This window comes from Carassius auratus, chromosome 7 (assembly GCF_003368295.1).
Source record: "Carassius auratus strain Wakin chromosome 7, ASM336829v1, whole genome shotgun sequence".
Classification (NCBI taxonomy): domain Eukaryota; kingdom Metazoa; phylum Chordata; class Actinopteri; order Cypriniformes; family Cyprinidae; genus Carassius; species Carassius auratus.
In genome coordinates, this window is record NC_039249.1 from 28005290 (window position 1) to 28026326 (window position 21037).

The following is a 21037-nucleotide window of genomic DNA, read 5'->3' on the forward strand; positions in this document are numbered from 1 at the left end:
ATTACTTTGCACATTGTTTACACTGATGGACAGATACATCAAACACTGTAATGCAGGTAATTTTTGATTTCCCATCTGTGTGGCTAAGGTTCGGTTTCTTGAAATGGAGATTCCTACATCATCTGAAAGCTGAATAAATAAGCCTTTCACTGATGTATGGTTTGTTATGATCGGACAATATTTGGCTGAAAAGCAACTATTTGTAAATCTGGAATCTGAGGGTGCAAAAAATCGAAATATTGAGAAAATCATCTTTAAAGTTGTCCAAATGAAGTTCTTAGCAATGCATATTACTAGTCAAAAATGAAGTTTTGATATATTTACAGTATGAAATGTTAAAAATATTTTCATGGAACATGATCTTTACTGATTTTTGGTATAAAAGAAAAATCTATAATTTTGACCAATACAATGTTTTTTAGGCTATTGCTAAAGATATACCCCTGAGACTTAACTGAACTTTTATAAACCCACTACGACTCGCTGATTTAAAGTGAAACCCAATTATGATATACCTAAAGATGATACTTACAAATGTTTCCAGACAGAATTTCTCCCATTTTGACAGTCGACTCGCTGAGGTTGACCCGCAGACGCTCGGGCTCATCTGGACGAGGCCTTCAGAGACACACACATGCAGAGATGTGCTTTTGTTTGGGTATATAACGAAAGACAGAGAGACATGTCATACATAACTGTGTGTAGCTTACACAATGATGAAGGAAAAGTTGACCGTGTGCTGGTCGTGGAAAGACACGTGGTAGAAATGCTCTCTCTGTGCTTGAGTCGGGACGCTTAAAGGAGGCAGTTTTCCCTGAGAGAGCTCTTCTGCGTTTATATCTGCTGTCCAATTCACCTACAGGACACAATATTACTTTGATCCTGTGCACAATATACACACTGCATGACAAATATATATTACACATAAAAACTATAATAATAACAAAAAGTTGCATCCATTTCAAGTACAAAATTGTTTAAGTTAAATAACGGTGCAAATGCCAGTTATTCGACGAGCAAAAACATTAGTGAACGTTGTACAGTGATTCTTTTGAAGGGAAATTCATTGAAATGCATATTCCATAAGGTCAGGTACCAATTTAATGTCAAAAGATGGTTTACATTGACACAAGCTGTTAGTAAAACTGTCCCTATGAAGATTTATAAATGCTACAAAAATTGTTAGCTGTTACTTTATGACACCCAATTCATTGATGAATGTTTACTTACGTGTATATTACGTATTGCGTATACTTCTAATTTATTTTGTGTGTTTTGTCATTAAAAGGTTGTCAACAAGGTTGACTTATTTTTGGGGCTGAGTATTACAGTAAGTCAGTGTAAACAGATTTAGTCACTGAAAGTAAACCTTAATCATCCCGGTGAGTTTTGGCTGAAGGGAAACCAGTCTATTGCCCTCATCATACAGTCTGAAGCACAGGCTTCCTAGCGTGTCTCCCGCCGTCCAATCAATGCGCTCGGCGTTCTGCAGCACCATGACATCATCAGAGCCCTCTTCCTGTCTGTAGATCTCCAAACGAGATATCCGTGAGCTGGGCAAGACGCGGAGCCGGCGTTCAACACACGCCACTGTCCTGTGGTTCTACATGCACAGAAACACACAAACAAACTATGATGCAAATAAAACAGCCAATAATACACTTCACTTTTATGAAAGTTTCATAGAATTTTAAAATGAGTTGAGGCATGTAAGGTCAATAAAAGTGTATTTATTAGGTAAAAAAAGACACATATGCACAGATGAATTATTAATTTGTAAAATAAATATGCTGTGGCTTTATACAAACAGCCCCTGATGCTGATTATCTAGATTTTATACGCATACTTAAAAAGCAAAGCAGACAAAAAACAATTTCGAGCATTAATTGTACCAACACACTATTATTAAAAAAATGTGAAAAACAAAATTTTACAAAATAGTTTAGCCACTACAAATCAAACTCTGAAATTTTAATTTAAAGTAGAAAAGGCAGACAATTTTTCAGTACTTTATAAAAGTTTTTTTTAAGTATTATTTGCTTCTAATATCAGCCAAATTGAACAATATTGATAAAAACACTGATGGCAAATGCTTAAAGTCACAAATATAATATAAATGCATGCCTATTAAATATGAATTAAATGCACACAAAGCAACATGCATCTGAAAATTGAAAGCTAAAGATTTATTTCCATAATAATTAGGGATGCACGATATTATCGGAATGATTTTGCAATGTAAACATCGGCATCGGTCCGATATATATACACAATTGTGCCGATAAGACAAATAACTCACATTTGCCCAGGGTGTGCTAGTGATAAGATCAGCACTATGGTCATTTTTGAAACAATTTTTTACCTGAATGGTGATTAGATTCACTGGTTTTGATTAGTGGTCGACCAACATTGTTTTGTTTTTTTTGACAGCTGATGCCAATATCTTGGAAAGCAAGGGGGCCGATAACTGATACAAAGCCGATATAACTTTTATTTTAATTAATATTTAAGAGATTTGAAATCGTTTGACAATGGATAAAAAAAAAAGTGTAAAATAAACATACTTATACTTTAGACGACAAAGTCTTTTCCACAAAAATATAAATATTTAATAAAAATATAATAAAATGGAAGTAAACACTGTTACCAACAGAGCACTCCGTATTCTGGGAAGTTTGTGTGCATTTGGGAATCACATTTTTCAAGTAAAGCCAGGGTAACCCTCATTTTACATACAGCACACAGTGGAAATGACATGAATAAGACACTGGGCAAATGCATAAAGCACAGCATAATTTGAAATCACAAGTTTAAACTTTAAAGCATTCAATTCACACAGAATGACCATCTCACAGAGAACACGTGATCATGCTGGATACACATACACACTTCACAAGATCTCGCAGCTGGATTCAACCATGTCTGCAAAATTAAATGTTCATTAGTCATTCAAAGATTTGTTTAAATTAAATAAATGTGTATTTGCTTAAAGCTGACGACAAACCAGAAAGTATTTCTGGTTTGCCTTTCTATTACTAATAATATAAAAGCAATCATTATAATACTTTTTGTATACATTAATTATTTTGTTGTATTTTGCACAGGAGAGAGAGTGTGAGCACTATGTGCACAAGCGCTGCCGCTCTCAATGCAATCAAAATAAAAGTCTCCCCTTGAACACATCAGCCAAGCAGAAAAACTTATCGGCCAATGCCGATATTTGAAAAATGTCAGCCATAGCCCGATATATCGGTTGACCACTATTTTTAATTGCCGCATTTGAACTGAGAATTCCCGTCAGGTAAGGAGTTTTAATTCCTTAGGGGGCGCTGTTGGAATAAAATGAAAGTAAAATGCACAAATAAAATTAAGATTGTATTTCTGATTAAATAAATCAGTAGTGTTAGTGTTAAACTGGTGTAGTAAAATCAAAAGCATGTTTTGATTTAAAGGTCAGAAGATATAGCTTACATGATTAAAAATCACAAACATAACAATTGTTAATTAAATCATTTTATACAGATTTATTTTATTAAGGTGTATTATGGTTTTTTTCACTCTTTTTATGTTTTTTAAACTCTTTTTCTTTATACTATCTACAAATTTTAACTCTTTAAATAAAATGTTAATGTCACCACTTCATCTGTCCAAAAAAAGTGACTGATTCATAGTTAATGTATAATTATTTTCAAAGCTTTCAGTGTTCTCTCATAATAAAAACTTAATTTTAATTCTAAAAAATATTTTTTGTTAAAAACTTAATAAAATTTAAAATAATTTGTTCAGAATCTCTGCACAGGAGAGACTTGGTGTTGTTTCCAAACAAAAATAAATTTATCGGTATCGGCAAAAACTACTTGAACAATATCGGCATATCGGTTATCTGCAAAAAAAATCCAATATTGTGCATTCCTGATAATAATAAATTGGTTATAAACAAACAGACTAGACACAGAGCAAATGATGCATCTTACAGGAATGTTGAACTTAGCCGTGAGGATTTGTTCAGCGTTTACAGTCTTCAGCAGAAGTGGTTTGGTCAGCAGGAGTGCAGAGCCAGTGTTACTGCAGTCCACGACATCCACGGGCAGATCAGGGGCTCCCAGCAACTACAAACACACATTTACCATTTAAAAGATGAACTATAGTTCTGTGCCATTCAATGGAAGGTCTTTCATAAAGCTAAGTTTACATCAGTTGCCAAAATTTCAGTGCATTACTAATTTGCATAGTGCAAAAAGGTTGTATCAAACATTCATCTAACTTTTGTTATTAAGGAAAATTATATTGAGATAATTTGTGTTATTTTATCACAAATTCCTGTAAACCATACTATACATATTTTTAAAGAAATCGCAGTATTTGATTTGATAATCGCACTACGCTAGGGCTGGGCGATATAGACAAAAAAAAACATATCGCGATTTCTTTGATCAATTTTGCAATTTCGATTTTAATCGCGAATTTGACACACAGAGATGCTTTACAGTAATAAATGCATTCAGTATTAATTTGATACATATTTCCAAAAGAAAAACCAATTAGATTTTTAACAAAAAGTTGTAACGTTTCTAGAACAGACTTAAGTCAAAATAATCACGTAAAGTAAAAGTAAAGGTGTGCCAAAGTCAAGTAAAGGTGTGCCAAAATGTCTAGACAAATGGCAAAAAAAAAAAAATCCTGTGTCCAGGGTAGGGTTGTACCGATAGACGATATGGCACAGATGGCACAGATATGTTAGAATGCATCTCTTTCTTGTTTCTGTGGCGGTCTCATCATGAGACGCACGGTCCCGAGCACTGTATGACTTTGAATGAAATCTACTATTGATTTTCACCATTGACATTTAGACTGATAACTTCCGTGCACAGATGTGGCAAATTTGTCACAGGACGCGCGGTATGACAGTTGCGTCCGACTATATATGGACTAGCTGTTTTAAATACAGTATTTTTATATTTAACGTTAGTTTATTAGTATGTCTGAAAGTATATTTTTTTAGATTACTGGTGATTCCAAAGGCTCTCTCTGGTGCACCTGCGCGGTTTAAAACAACAAATAGTTATGCTATGAAAAAAACAAAAAGTCTCTCTCTTGCTCCACAAAGACACGATAATATCGTTTATCGTCGATCTCACGGGCTGACGATATGACGATTTGAAAAGTGACCATCTCACCCAACACTAGTCCAGGGTTTTTTTTTTTTTTTTTGCCATGCATTGATCATAAAGCTCATTGTAGCAGTGCTTCAGGTGTTGAAATAGATTTGTTGTGCCAGGTTCACACATACTCCGTCTGCAGTGCATATAGTCTGTGTATGCGGTCCAGAAGCAGCCGCGAGATCGCGTTATTATTAGGGGTGCTCCGATCACGATCGGCCGATCGTTATGCGCATCTCGTCAGTAAAGCCGGTTTTCTAATCAGCGGTTAATTCCATCAGGTGCATGATTTCACATAGAGCAGCTGTTACTACACAGAGCCATTGTTAATAGAGAAGATGCGCAAATCCACTTCATTTTCAGCGTTTTTTGGCGCATCTTCTCAGTTAACAACGGCTCTGTGTAGTAACAGCTGCTCTATGTGAAATCACGCACCTGATGGAATTAACCGCTGATTAGAGAACCAGCTTTACTGACAAGATGCGCATTAACGATCGGCCGATCGTGATCGGAGCACCCCTAGTTATTATAACCCAAGCATGCAGATTTCCCAGAGAAACTGTGCGCACTTAAAACTCGCTCATGCTGTGTCCCGTGCACTCAAAAATCTCTCTAGGCTCATGTGCTAGATATAAATTATTATTTCCATTCCAGAAAATTATTAGATTTACAACCAGAAGCAATCATTCGTTTGAGAAATCCTGATTTAATCTTCAAATGTTTCAATTATCTGTATATAAAGACAACAGAAGTCTACAGCATGTCCCCAATTAGACAGGCTAATATGCATGCCAAGTAAATGTGTGTGCATTTGCCAAAAAAATAATACCTGGCAGCGGACGGTGAGTTTCGGATGAGTGGTGATATTCTGATATTCATCGTGAACCTCAACTCTGAAGTCTGCTGGAGTTCGATTCTCAACAGAGAACAAATCTTCTGGAAACACCACAAGAGTGTGCGGAGGGCCTGGAAAATAAACGTCACCTGGTTTTTAACATACTCCTTTATATTTCCTCTTTCTGTTGTAGTTTCTGTGTTGTTTGTCATACCAGGTTGCAATACGATTTGAAGAGACTGGCTGTCCTGCTTCAGTCCTGGGATTTGCACCTTCAATGTGTACATCTGTTAAAAAATATATAAAAATATCACACACACATATCCAAGTTCTGTGCTAAAAGCATCATTGCAAATATATATAAAAAAAATCCTTCATGCATATTTTTATACAAGAGTGTATGCATAATACAGTTTAGCACAGATTTCAGAAATAAATTGTTTAACCCTTTCTCTCTTAATTAACATACATGGACACCTTCTTGTTGATTATTTGTGATTAGTTTATGCTAATTCAGAGCCTAAACTAATCACAAATAATCAACAAAAAGCAGTGTTGGGCAAGTTACTCACAAAAAAAGTCATTACTAGTTACTAATTACATATTCAACAGTGTAAATAGATTACTGTGCAAATTTCTCTCTCCAAAAAGTATAATTACTCTTTACTCTCTAAATCCTATATCAATATCGACAAGTTAATGATAGAAGGATAGACATGAAACAGTTCTTTTAATTCTTTCAAATAAATAATAGACAACTACATAAATTATTCTTTAGATTACAGTCTCTCTATTAAGACTTTTGCCTCAATATACTCTTAATTAATGCTTATTAATACTTATAAAGTAGTTGTTAAGTTTAGGAATTAGGTATGATAAGACATTAATATTTGTTTTTTAAATGTAATAATAAACAGCCATTATCCCAGTAATATTCATGCTAATAACCAACTAGTTAATTGTGAGAATTGGACACTAAAGTGAACCAATATTATTATTAACTCAAAGTATTGAAATTGAGAAAAGTACATAAAAAGCATGCATTTAAAGGTTAGAATTTAATTGTTGTTGTTAAATCCATTATTGTATTGTATATAAATGTTCAATTACATAAGAAGTAACTGTAACTAAATGACAGAAAAAATAAGAGTAATCCCTTGCTTTACTTTTTTAATCAAAAAGAAATTAAATTATATTAACTAACTACTTAGTAATTAAATGCACCCAACACTGGCTCTGATTAATTCAAAGACTTCAGTTATTAGTTAAACTCAACAAAGACCAACTATGATTATTGCGAAGGTAAATGCAACACTGCCAACCTTGTTCTGATGACTGATCTTTCCCATGGCCCTCACATTTTTGATGACACAAGTGGTGCCAATTGCGATTCCCTCATAACGTAGCTGTAGTGAACTAATGAAAGAGATTTTACCATCAGAAAAACATGCAAGAACGAGGCTTACAAGATAGAAATTCACATTCTTGTGCATATGAAGTGAGTGCATTATTCAATATGATTTTAAATGTGCCATAAATAAAATTGTTACAAACAAAACCAACAGCAGAATTAATCATTGCACATCTCTAAAAAATGCAGAAGCACCATTTCTGTTTGTTAAAGAACTGGTTGAGTAAATAATTCAACAACTCACACACAAAGATAGTCAATTATCACCTTTTAAGGTAACCTACAGAACGAGTCATAAAAAAAGCCTTTTATGAGCTCTTAAATCAATACAATATTAATTCAGTTACAGTGAGTGTGTTTACATGGACAACAATATTCAGATTTTAACACGATTAAGACAATAATCTGATCCGGTTTTATGAAGGACCATTTTAAGCTTTTAAGGACAAAGTACATTTAAAAAGTCAATTAAATGGAACAATACAGCATGGTCTCTGAATTAAAACGTCTTGTATCAAGTGTAAATGTATTGCATTCATTTCTGATCACACTGCAAAAAAAGGGATGTCCTTCTGCAGTATTATGGTCTTGTTTTCTAGTGCAAATATCTAAAGATTTTATATCACATCGCATCTACCCAAGAAGAAAAATGCTCAGAGTGTTCTGCGAAACTGGTCAAAATGAAATGGAGTATATGATTAAAACAAGAAAAATATCTGCCAATGGGTTTAATTTAAAGGGACAAATGTTTTCATACCCTATTGAAACTCTCTGAATTTTGTTCAGTTTTTCTGTCTTGTTTTTGCATCCTAAGTAAATGGACCTTGATTTATTATTAAGGATGTTTAAATATTTGTATTGGAATACAAAACCATGATAATTATTTTTACGCAATGGATGTATCATTTAATGACTATATGAATTTGAAACCAATTAAAATTTGTGGAAGCCCAAATTAAAACTCTTTAGTACCTTTTTAAGAGCTGTAGAAACCCTGAATGTTATTTTTCTTTAAGAATTGTGTTTTCCCAATTATTTATTTTAAGATACGCCATTGCATTCATTGTTTGTTGGTCTGTTTTGGGGCTTATTTTGTTTACAGAATAGTCATTTGTTTCGCACAAAGTGCCCCAATTCTGAAACTAACCTAGCCCATCATGCATTGCTTCACTTAGTAACATATTTTGAATATGGCTTTTTTTATTGGATCCATCATAAAACAGAAGAAGATTTGCGTGCAAGTGCATACAAACACATACACTATTAACAAGAGTTTGTGTGTCTATACTTTGACCTACCTACATTCCAGCTGGGGTTTAATGTCACAGGGTGGCTGGGTGGGATAATCAAACTCATCCCTAAAATCTAGAGGAATACTGAAGGGAACTCCGACATGGACAGGAGAGGAAATGATGCCTAGAACAAAAGATACTGCTTCACCTTCTGTTGGTGAAACAAAGAAGACAAAGAGTAGGAATTTAACATGGCATCTAACTGGAGATGAGTCACTTCAGTCAAGCACTGTTTAAGCATCACTGAGACACCACTGTAGTTAATATTTGTATTTAATTTGTCTTATTTTTTTATTGTAGTTAAAGGTTAAGTAATATTCTTCTATTTTTAGTAAGTTTTTATTTTTATTTTTTTATAAATAAATGTCTATGCAAATTTTAATGAATTCAGTTTTTTTCCCCAAAATTAGACTAAATGTGTAATGAGAAATGTTGCCTTTGCAACCTTCTGAAAAAAAAAAAAAAAAAACATTTTATTTCAGTTCGTAGTATACCTGCTAGGGCTGTCACTTTTGTGAAAAAATCATTTTTGATTTTTAAGACATAAGTGTTCATTGAATCGAGTGTAAAATCGATTTTCCATGTCTGAAAAAAGAAAGACGTTCTCTTTTTGAACGTCAAATAACGGACGAACGTAAAGAGAGCGCTGGAAACGCACAAGTCATCAATATTTCTTATTTATTGGCATGAAGTTTCGTGCAGAATAACAGCAATAGGAGTGAAACATTCTCGAAAAAATATATATGCAGAGGACTGCTGCCATAACAAAAGAAAAATGCTTTTGCAACGCATACTGCAATTTCAGAATTCTTTATTTTCTTTTTCTGTTTGTTTGTGAGTTTTCTTACATCTATATTTTTTAATTGTTTCATTATTTTAAAATTAATAGTGTACATATTTGGTTAAAATCGATTCCCCATTTTCATTTTCGAAACTTTTTTTGGTCGGTTCTATCGATTGTGCAATCGATTTTCGAAACTAAAAGTGACAGCCCTAATACCTGCGAGGACAAAACACCATTTTTACACTTTAAACTTTTTGTGCTTTATAAGCTCACAGTAAGAATGTCAACTCAACTCGAATGTGATCACGAGTGGTCACAAAAACACAGCACACACATTATACTCCCAGCTATAAACAGCTCACCTAATCACCTGCGAAGGATCTTAAAACAAGTTCTGGGTTCCCAACTACACACTTGCAAACTCTTCCTACTATTTTTACTGTGAGAATAGTATGCTGTTCTGAATTCAGCACAGATGTGAACAGGACCAGTGTTGGTTAGTTTTACCTTTAATGGAGAACTTGAGGGTGTGGTTGGGGAGTCTTTTTCCAGCCCATTCGCTGGCCGAGTTGTCACTCAGTATGGTCTGCAGATGCAGTGTGTACTGCCCAAGCTTACTGAGATTCTCTGGAAGTAAACGAGACACTCTTTGAAAGTATATAATTTGATTTGACTAAGAATTAAAAACAGACAATTTTATGAACATATGTGATGATTCACAGATTTTTACCCATGGACTTGAACCAGTATTCCCACTTGGATGAATGAATGCCAATGTGGGAGTTCGTCTGGACGTCCCCTTTAGGAGCTGAAGGAAGAAACAGATAATACTGTATGTCACAACAAGTATATCGTGCATAAACATTACAAAAACATGCATGAACAATACTCATGTTATTGCATTTATAAATATACACATGGCATACAAAAACATGATGAAATTATCAGGCACCTAACTACAAACAATAATGCAGTAAATGTGACTCACAGTGCCAGACGACTTTCAGCTCAATCAACAGTTTCTTAGTAGTGCCAGCCACAGGCAGCCGAGACATCGAGTCTCCCTTTTTGTTCAAAATCTCCACTTGAATTGGACCTGAACAAGAACAGATTGATACTAAAACCTTATAGTCAAGTCACTTTCTCTACAGGTCTGTAGTGCTGTTGGTACAGGATTAGATGAAGGAGCCGTTTATGATGAGAGTATGTTTTTTTTCTTCTTTTTCTTAAATAATGTAATAAAGTTGCGAATTAAAGGAGTAGTTCACTTCCAGAGCCAAAAATGTACAGATAACGTACTCACCTCCTTGTCATCCAAGATGTTCATGTCTTTCTTTCTTAGTAAAGAAATCATTTTTTGAGGTAAACATTTCAGGATTTCTCTCCTAATAATGGACTTCTATGGTGCCCTTGAGTTTGAACTTCCTAAATGCAGTTTAAATGCAACTTTAAAGGGCTCTAAATGATCCTAGCCAAGGAAAATGGGTCTTATCTAGAGAAACGATTGGTTATTTTCCTTTAAATATTATATAACCTCAAATGCTCGTCATGTCTAGCTCTGCGTAAAATGTTTTTTACATTTCAATACAGTTAGAGTATATCTTAAAACTGCCATCTCAAGTTGTCTTACTTTGCTGCAGAAGTACTGACCCAGTGTTTACATGCCCCTTACAAAAAAAAAAAAAAAAAAAAAAATAGGGAACACCGCAATGTAGAACGATTTTGAAGTAGGGAGAGAAAATGAGATGGCAGTTTTTAAATAAACCATAACTGTCAAGAACTGTAAAAAAAAAACTGTTCACACAGAGCTAGAGCTAATCAGGACAAGCATTTGAGGTTAAAAAGTAAATACATTTTACTTTTATTTTTAAGAAAATAACTGATTTAGCTAGGCAAGGCACTTCTTCCTCGGCTGGGATCATTTAGAGCCCCTTGAATCTGTATTTAAACTACATTTTGGAAGTTCAAGTTTAAAAAGGGGGACCATAGAAGTACATTATACGAAGAGAAATCCTGAAATGTTTTTCTCAAAAAACAAAATTCTCTACGACTGAAGAAAGAAAGACATGAACATCATGGATGACAGGGGTAGAGGTCGACCGATATATCGGCCGATATTTGGTATTTTTCAAATATCTGCATCAGCCGATAAGTTTTTCTGTTTGGCCAATGCGTTCGAGGCAGGACTTTTATTTTGACAGTGACTCACAGTGCTCACATTCTCCCTCTTGTTTACAGTCATTGTTAACAATTCTGTCTAAAACGTTTAAATGAATTAAAATGTTAACAAAAAGTATTATAACAATTACTTTTATATTAACAGTAATAGAAAGGCAAACATAATACTTTTTCGTGTGCCATTAACAATCAGCAAACACAACAATACAAAAAACATTTTCAAATGATTTATTAATTAAAATAAATACAATTACATTGGCTTTATATCAGCCATTCTGCTTTCCAATATATCGGCATCGGCTGTGAAAAAAACAATATCGGTCGACCACTACAAGGGGGTGAGTTCATTATCTTTTTTTGTTCCAGAAGTGAACTGCTCCTTAAAAGTCTTTGGCCAATACATATATGGTAAGTTTTGCACTGCAAGGTGTTTGTATGTGAGTGAGTTTGTTTACCCATGGGTGTGCCGGCCGGACGAGCTTCATTCTCAGTCCAGGCGTTTCCCTCAGGCCACGTAAGCCTCAGCTGATCTGGAAGTCTAATGGTAATTAAATCTCACACAGTGCTTAGTTATATATATATATATATATATATATATAGGTACCTGGATAAGACTTTGTTTATACTGATTATAGTTGAAAGAAAAACAGAATTAGCTAGAGACATGATATTTTTAGATTTAATAATAAATCTGTGATTGCGATTAAAAATAAAAAAATTTAGGTTTGCTGTTATGACTGCACAGTTTGACCAAAATTGTGCTCCTATATCAATATGGCTACATAATAATAATTATTATTATTATCATTATGGCATTTTATTAGTATTGTTGTTTTATTTACTTATAGTTCAGTATATATAGTAGCAGTTTTATATGACTATAAATTAAACTGTAAGGCTATGAAATTATAGTTTAATTATTGTTTTATTGTCTTGTGTGTTATTAATGCATGTTGCTATTATCATTTATAAACAATATTACTGTTATTAAAAACAAATAAAAATTACTAAAAACAGAACACTACATAACCTTCAAATAATCATTTCATTATGTATAGGAAGATGGCTACCCAACAAAGCGACCCAAACTCACAGCAGATGCCTTTTATCTCTCTTTACTGATAAGTTGAAGTACAGATTACAGAGACAGGTCTTACTTTGCGAGCTCATCCTCGATTTTCTTCTTAATGGTTGCGGCTGCAGCCAGCCTGTCGATCTTCGAGATGGGAATGATCTTCAGCTCATCATACAACTCCTTTGGTTCCTAGGAAAACACATCAAAGAGACGTACACTGAAGTAAAAAGCCACAAGAGATTCAAAACATTGAGTTTATACACTTTCGACTAGATACAGAATATATCGGCCACCATGTCACATTCTGGTTAGCACATAACTTAGTTTAAGTTCACTTGTGTATTTTGCATCTTCTTGTACATATATAATGTATTACATTGTATTATAATGGAAGTTGCACTATAATATTTATGATGTAAAAATATCTGATTAATCTCATAAATCTCAAATTAACTTAAGATGTTTATCAAAAACACTGGTGTGTTATTAATAATAACTACAACTTTTCCTCTCATTATCACCAGCAATATTAAAAAGTTTAATTCAAATTATTTTACTATTTCCGTGCAGAGGCTATTCCACTTAATTTATCCATGGCATATGCACTTTAATTCTTTATGCGCAAGTAACGTTGTCCAGTGACCGGTTTGCATTATTTTATTATTTTTGCATCATGTTATTTATTTGTAAGAAAATTGAAGTTGTTTGTTTTTGGAATGAGCTGACAATTTTAAAACTTACATTGGTTCTAACTAGGCTTCTGTACTTGATATATTTGGCTTTATGTTAAAGCTTGGGACGTGGCTTTAAATGGTGGGACTTTTGTATTTGTAATCAGACTCTTAATCATTATATACAAATTTGGATTTATTGGCCAACACATCAGTTATCTATGGAAGCCCGTTTCCACCACGGAATAAAGATTCTGGTTATTTCGCGACTTTTTAATCTCACAATTCTGAATTTTTTTTCTCGCAATTGAAAAAACTCATTTGTTTTCTCAGAATTGTATAAGTCACAATTGTGAGATATAAAGTCGCAATTCTGAGAACATATCTTCTTTTTCCCTTCAAATTTGGACTTTATAACTCACAAGTGCAGGTTAATATCTCGCAATTCTGAGAAAAAAGTCAGAACTCCAAGAAAATTCCAAGAAATTCACCTTTTTTCTAACAATTGCGACTTTATATCTCAAAACTGCAGGTTATAAAGTCAGAATTGAGATATAGTCACTATTCTGACTATAAACTCAAAATTGCGAGTTTATATAGGGCAATTTTATGACTTTTTTCTCACAACTAAGACTTAATAACTCGCAATTGCAAGTTTCTATCTTGCAATTCAGAAAAAAAACAAAAACAATTGCGAAATAAAAAGTCGCACTAACCTTTTTACAAATTATTATTCAGTGGCGGAAAAAGGGCTTCCATAGTTATCAGCTTCCAATAAAAAATAAAAAATATTGGTTATCAGTATCAGCCAAAATCTATATGTGGGTGCATCCCTACTTTCAAACACACATGAGCACACTGCATTCATTCAGTGTAAATGGACGAGTGAGTTGAATTATCCTCACCAGTGCGATCTGGACATATCCTCCTGTGCCGTACACGTCTCCTTCATGCTCTCCGTAGAGCAAGAACTTAACTATAGAGCCAACAAACACAGGGTTTGTTTTCACTGACTTCACCTAAAGATGCAAAAGACAATATTTAGGATGACTAGAATTACAACCTATGATTCATAATAATTTAATAAACGGCCTGATTCACATGCACGTTATATACTTTCTTGACACAACTAAATATATTAATTACTCATTTAAACAGTCTGTATGATGCTTCACAACACCTGGGCAATACTGTGGAAACACCACACTTACAGAATAATTGTTTCTATAATTATTTCAATAATTCACATTAATTTACGATGCAAAAGTAATCAGTCATTTTCTGTGACTCCTGTAAACTGGTGTGAAGTGTGAAAATATGAAAACGACTCAATCTCACACATTGCCCTTTCTTGTAAGTCTTGCCGTCCCACTTAATGGTGTGAAACTGAGCCCAGGGCGACTGAAGCCGTTTGGTAGCAACATCTGTACGAGTCGTCGAACCCAGAAACCCCTGAAACATCACCTGCAAACATGACAAAAAAAATCTGTTGTTTCCATTTTATGTCTAACCAGGATATAATAATGGATTAAGGTTATTTTTTTATTTAATTTTTTTAGGCTTGATTGTGTTTATGGGGTGCAATCTAACATTGTTAATGCTTCGTTTAAAAAAAAAAAAAGAACATTATTATTCACTAAAATTTGACCTTTATTCAACACTGCTCTGTCCCATCTCCTTTAAACACTCATATGATTTCCTGCTCTTATGAAGCCCCTCCCTCAGAAATATGCGATGGGCTCTGATTGGTTAGCTAGCCCACTGTGTTGTGATTGGCTAAACCACCTCTAGTGCGCGTCTGAACGCCACGCCCCTCACCTCGGTGGCAGCTGTATAGTAAACAGTGGAATTGTTGTCATTATTGCTTATCAATTTGAGCCCGATTCAGACACAGAGAATATCAGTGAAGAGGATCACGCTGAACCTGTGCAAACACGGCTCTTAATGGGATGTTTTATGATGCTGTTTTCTCATAGTTTTAGATACGCTGTTATTTGTAAATGCTACTGCTTCTGTTAGCTTCTAATGTATGGTTTAATCCTGATTAAAGCTTTAATACAGTACGGCAGCCGCAAGTTTAACGCTTCTCATATTCTGTCTGTCTAAACACATAATGTGTGTTATTGAGATTCATATATGAATAGATTTTTCCATGCAGCCCTAGTTGACGGAAAGCCTACAATTCTTCCTCTTCTTTACAGCAGCACAACATGGTTTATCTGGATTTGTGCATCGTTACAGTCCCTACGAGCCGTTTTTATATGCATTAATCTGCCATAATTTAAAAAAACAGTATCTCCGTTTGCATTGAACTAAGCATTGTAACTTTGCACATATTGTTTATGCTCAAATGACAATATTACACACTAGCTAACGTTACAAAAGTGAAATCGCAATCAACCACCCCTTCAATATAATTCAACTTTGTTATAACTTTGTAAGCTTCAAAACTTTGGTGCTTCTATTTATTGGCAACAATTATACAAATTCATTGCTTGTTGATTGATAGGCTTGTGTTTAGTATGATAATAATAACAGTGCAAATAATACAAAGAACAACACTTCTATTGACGTATAAAGGCATTTTTTTTAATGTTTAGTATTTAACGCTTTCATCTGTCAAAATATAAATGCAATGTCTTTGATTTGGGGGATTTTCCTCACCAAATATTTAAAGTTTATACATGCAAAAGCATGCATTAAGCACTTACGATAGTGTAGTTACAGCTGCGTTTGCATACCTGGCCTTGCACATACCTGCTTATCGAAGCGCTCATTACATTCTTTTAACCAGTTAGTAAACTCCCTCTGAATGTTCACCCGCAGCTCCTGGATAAAACAGCACAGACTGTGTGAACTGGGCCTTTGATCATGTGCATATGAGCAGTGTTAAAATGTGTCTTTCAGAGTTCAGGAGTGTGTTTCTGTACCTGGCCATTGAGCACTCTTTTGAAAATGGTGTTGTTGTCACGTAGCTGAAGCTCCAGGTCCATGAAGGTAAGTTTGTTGGTACTGACTTGGAATCGGTCGTTGGCGAAGAGAACGCCGGAAATCCGGTTATAACACTCCAGCGGCACGGCACCTGCTTTCTTAGGCCTTGCACACCACTCGAACCTAACACACACATAACCATCCAGCTTAGGCAAAAGTGAAAAAGCCACAACAAGTACTGCTGTGGTGTCAAATATTTGAGTAAATGCAATTAGCTACCATAAGTATGTTTTTGACTACTTTGTCCAGGTTTGTAGTTTCATAAGTATCAAAGCTATTAGCAGCTTTACACTCTACTTGAGTACCTTTTTGAATACGTATATATGTGCTCTTCTTTATCTGATGAGTAATACAATTCCTCCTTTAACTTTGTGCATGGAACCAAATATTTTCTGTAACCGCTACAAAAGAAGTGCCATCATACTGCCATCAACAGGACATTGAAGGCACTTGTCTGTTTTGCCCTTGCTCACACAATTTGTCAATAAAGCTGCTTTGTGCAAATGTAAATGCATTCAGGTAGCTGTGAATCGCAGGTGTTTCATAAATGAGATGAGGACATGGCTACAGCCAGTGATGAGAGAGAAAAAAAAAAAAAAAAAAGCGGTTGTAAGAAAAGCATCATTTTAACCGCAAGGGCCTTTGAGAATGAAGAATGGGAAAGTTACTCTGAGACAGTTGTGTAGGGAATGAGCCGCCCATTCCAGAAGCACTCAAAGATCGGCCGCTTGCCCCGAGCTTCAGAGTTCAAAATCACACAATCTTCATCCTCATCCTCTGAAGGACCTAAAACACAAACACACAGAGCTATAAAGAAAACATATCTAGCAGCGCACACCATATCAGAGGTCAAACTGGAATCAGCTTCTATTTGAGCGTCAGTGTGGAATGAACCTAAAGCATAAGGATCCACGGGGTATGTTTCTCGATCGTAGAGGAACGGATGATAACGGATCAATCCCTCCACTAATGACTCTCCAGCGCCGGTGGCTTTGAACTCAAAAGTGGAAAAGCTGGAGTTGATGTACAGAGTCTGCATGTCATTCTCCACCTCCCTCAGATTCATCACACGGGGGACTCGAGGAGCGCGCTCCAGCAAAACGATCTGAGAAAATAAGACAGAAAGAGCTTCAGAGAAAGCAAGGATTTCATTAGGTGCAATAAGAGGCACAAATACATACACAAATGTACCTGAATGTCAATGTTGGAGACGTGGTCACTGATTCTCTTTTTCTTCTGCTCGTTTCCATCAACTCCATGTATATAGTAATGGTAAGTATGCCTGAAATTATACAGACAGCACTAAACGGCTGGCCTTAAAGGACCAGTTCACCCCATTTAAAGAAATGTAGCATTGAATCATTTGTTCACCAAAGGATGCTCTGCAGTGAATGGGTGCCGTCAGAATTGATATATAGTCCAAACAGCTGATAAAAACATCACAATAATCCACACCACTCCAGTCCATCAGTGAACATCTTGAGAAGTGACATGATGTGGGTTTATAAGAAACAAATCCAACATTAAGATCTAATAAGAGTGCAGTGGATTATTGTGATGTTTTTATCAGCTGTTTGGACTCTCATTCTGACGGCACCCATTCACTGCACAGTATCCATTGATGAGACACTGATGCAATGCTACATTTGTCCAAAACTGACGAAGAAACAAACTCATCTACATCTTTGATGTAGGGTTAAAAGAATTGCCGTTCGTTTGCAATCAGACGTCACAGGTCATGCTGTGATTATCGCCGTGTAAAGCAAACAAGGATTAAACTATTAAAATAAACTTTTTGAAGAAGCAGGATTCCAGAAGTCTTGGAAAACCAAGATATTAAACTTTATATATTTAGCTTTATTCGGTAGCGATTAAAATGTGATTAAAATAAATATTTTAAATGTCTGTATCCAGTAACACAAGGTTAAAATGATTTATTTGGTTAAATGCATAAAATGAATTTTACACTGTTAATCTAATATATGAATTGTAGCTTTAAACTTTTAATTAGGATTACTGCAATTCAGTTTCTATTTACAGATCCTGCCAAATATTCATGAAATCAAAACTATGGTTGACGAGCCTTTAAATATCACTGTGAACAATGGGAGACAAAACGGTTAACCACCATTTCCTAACCAATTAACTTCTACTAATAAAACTGAGAAAGAGCTCTCATGCTAAATTTAGAATACAAAATAAATAATAATAATAAATTTGCCTGATCTAAGGGAGGAGTTCATGTTTGTGCATTTGAGACGTACGCCAGCTCTCTGGTCCACAGACTGTAGTTGTGTTTTAGGAAGGAGACGTGTTCCTGTTGGACTCCAGTGATGACAACTGCAGTAAAACTCTCCTTTCCTTCTTCTTCAGTCACAATGGAGCGCAGAAACTGCTCCTCGCTTTCCTTCACGTGTGAGTAATCGCCAGGCTGCAGACGAAAACACACATGCATATACATTTACAAATAATATGCATGCTTCAACAATAGCTGCGTTTACATGGAGCCTAATAATCAGATCATAACAGGAATAGAAGAACAATCAGAGCTAAACAGAGTCACATGTATCCATTTCAGATTGGATTCCACCAGATCTTGATCGGATTGTAAGCGGTGGTTTAATCCTCTTCCAAACACTTGATCAGAAGCTTGTGACATATACACGCACATTTCAACCCGATCGCTTTATTTAGCGTTCATGTAAACAACACGTCGTTCGGATTCGTCGATCAGAATTAACTCATTCCAATGGAAGCAACAGTGTCCATGCAAACGTGGCTTGACTTTCCCTCACCTTCCTGTTTCTAATGAAGCCAGAGTAAATTTCTTCCTTGTTCATCTCCTTGCGCTCAAAGTCTTCTTTAGACATGATAAACTCATGAACATCTGGAGAGCCTGCAGGTTTACTGATCATCTGAAACACACGGTGAATTAAAGAAACAGTCACAACAGGCTTTCTGCAGAGTTTTTAAAGACCAAGTAAAAGAAAATGTGGAAAACAATCCGTCAATGTGTATTCTACATGTAAACATCCCTGGAGCAGAAAATGAGTTCCAGAAGCAACTCACAACAGATCTGTATTACTAATTAAATTCATTTTAAAAATAACTATTACTGTACCTTTAGATCACACCGGAAAAATTAAATGAGTTTATGATTTAAATCTGGAACAAATATCTGCCAAAGGGCTTTGAAAACACCTTTTCATACCAAATGTTTGCTCTTGTTTTGAGCATAAACTCACTTAAGTTAAGAAAACAAGACTTTATCTTCAGCTTGTATTAAATCGAGATACATTCAGGTCTACCTGAAACCCATAAGGCTCTTCAAGAGCACAAATTAAGATTTTTTTTTATTATCTTATCATTTTTAAACATTGCATGCACCAAAATGCACCAAAAATGTGAAAGACATTGTAAAAGTAAATCGAGTTCATCAATGCTCTGAAATGCACTTCAAAGTAGGTCACTGCTTATTAAGCTGGATTAGAACAGAGCACTTCTGCTTTAATTAAAAGTAGCACAAATGAATACAACAGATGTGTTACAAGTGTTAAAAGTGAAGAAACTGCGTGCAAACATACTCGGACAGACTGGCCGATGTAAAACACAGCCTGTTTGCCTCCGACTCCGAAATACGAGATGTCACTGTTCAGACTGCGTGGGACTGGATCCGGCCGCACGTAACCGCTTTCTTCTCTACATCAACAACACAGAAGAGGAACACAGCTGACGGTTTTATCAAGGCAAGCTCAAGTACTTGACAAGTACTATCAAACGATTAATCGCGATTAATCACATGCATAACAGTTTTTGTTTCCATAATATGTGTTTGTTCTTTGTATATTTATTATGTGTATACACACACACAGTATGTTTTTAAAAATATATTTATATTTATTTAATTTATTTTATAAATAAAAATACTTAATATACAAGTATAACACTTTTCCGACATATATACATGCATGTGCGTGTGTTTTTATATACACATAATAAATGTCTACAGCACACATGCATTTATTATTTAAACAAAACTTTTATTTTGGATGCGATTAATCATTTGACAGCACTATTTATGACTTATAATCTTCACTGTATGACCAGAATCATGCGTTGTTTTGCAGTGGCTAATTGCATGTCATGATAAGATAACCCAGGGCAAGACAAAGACAAAGCTCATGTTTTCTGCAGAGCACACCTCTTCATGCCGTTTTCTCGAATGAACTTGGATAGACGGTAAACGGCCCAGTTGTTCAGCTGTTTGGATGTCATTCCACAGCCGTTGTCCATCACCACAACAGCAGGTCCTCCCTGAGACTCGTCAAACATCTGCAAACACAGAGACAGAACAACACATCCAGTTCAGGAAGACTAATACTTGGTCAGTGTGCAATAAGTGTCACAAAAAATACTGCTTGCCATTAACAATGCACTGAATTAACCTGTTTTCGTTATTTTTCTCAGATGACTATAAAATGTGTGATATTTTCATATTGCAAAGGGAAAATGCATGCAAAATGCATTAGCATGACAAGCATTAAACCATGAGGTAACTAGACAAATAACATTTTAGACCTCATAAATCACACTTCTTTATGAGAAAATAAAAAAGAGAGAGAAACACAATGTCGCTGAATG

General features: G+C 35.1%; 1 protein-coding gene across 1 annotated transcript in view; it reads right to left on the reverse strand.

Annotated features, from left to right (window-relative positions):
• The window catches only part of smchd1 (structural maintenance of chromosomes flexible hinge domain containing 1), a 39982-nt gene that overhangs the window by 15839 nt on the left and 3106 nt on the right, over positions 1 to 21037 (reverse strand). The window contains exons 5-28 of the mRNA XM_026268304.1: positions 20598 to 20728; positions 19981 to 20095; positions 19192 to 19311; positions 18661 to 18827; positions 17588 to 17678; positions 17291 to 17501; positions 17065 to 17182; positions 16336 to 16519; positions 16163 to 16234; positions 14744 to 14869; positions 14311 to 14424; positions 12817 to 12923; positions 12115 to 12197; positions 10470 to 10577; positions 10212 to 10289; positions 9989 to 10108; positions 8704 to 8848; positions 7317 to 7410; positions 6209 to 6281; positions 5989 to 6125; positions 3975 to 4109; positions 1370 to 1603; positions 711 to 856; positions 533 to 618 (exon numbers count right to left, since the gene is read on the reverse strand). Of these exons, the coding sequence (XP_026124089.1) occupies positions 533 to 618; positions 711 to 856; positions 1370 to 1603; positions 3975 to 4109; positions 5989 to 6125; positions 6209 to 6281; positions 7317 to 7410; positions 8704 to 8848; positions 9989 to 10108; positions 10212 to 10289; positions 10470 to 10577; positions 12115 to 12197; positions 12817 to 12923; positions 14311 to 14424; positions 14744 to 14869; positions 16163 to 16234; positions 16336 to 16519; positions 17065 to 17182; positions 17291 to 17501; positions 17588 to 17678; positions 18661 to 18827; positions 19192 to 19311; positions 19981 to 20095; positions 20598 to 20728 (2995 nt within the window). The remainder of the gene's footprint in view (positions 1 to 532; positions 619 to 710; positions 857 to 1369; positions 1604 to 3974; positions 4110 to 5988; positions 6126 to 6208; positions 6282 to 7316; positions 7411 to 8703; positions 8849 to 9988; positions 10109 to 10211; positions 10290 to 10469; positions 10578 to 12114; positions 12198 to 12816; positions 12924 to 14310; positions 14425 to 14743; positions 14870 to 16162; positions 16235 to 16335; positions 16520 to 17064; positions 17183 to 17290; positions 17502 to 17587; positions 17679 to 18660; positions 18828 to 19191; positions 19312 to 19980; positions 20096 to 20597; positions 20729 to 21037) is intronic.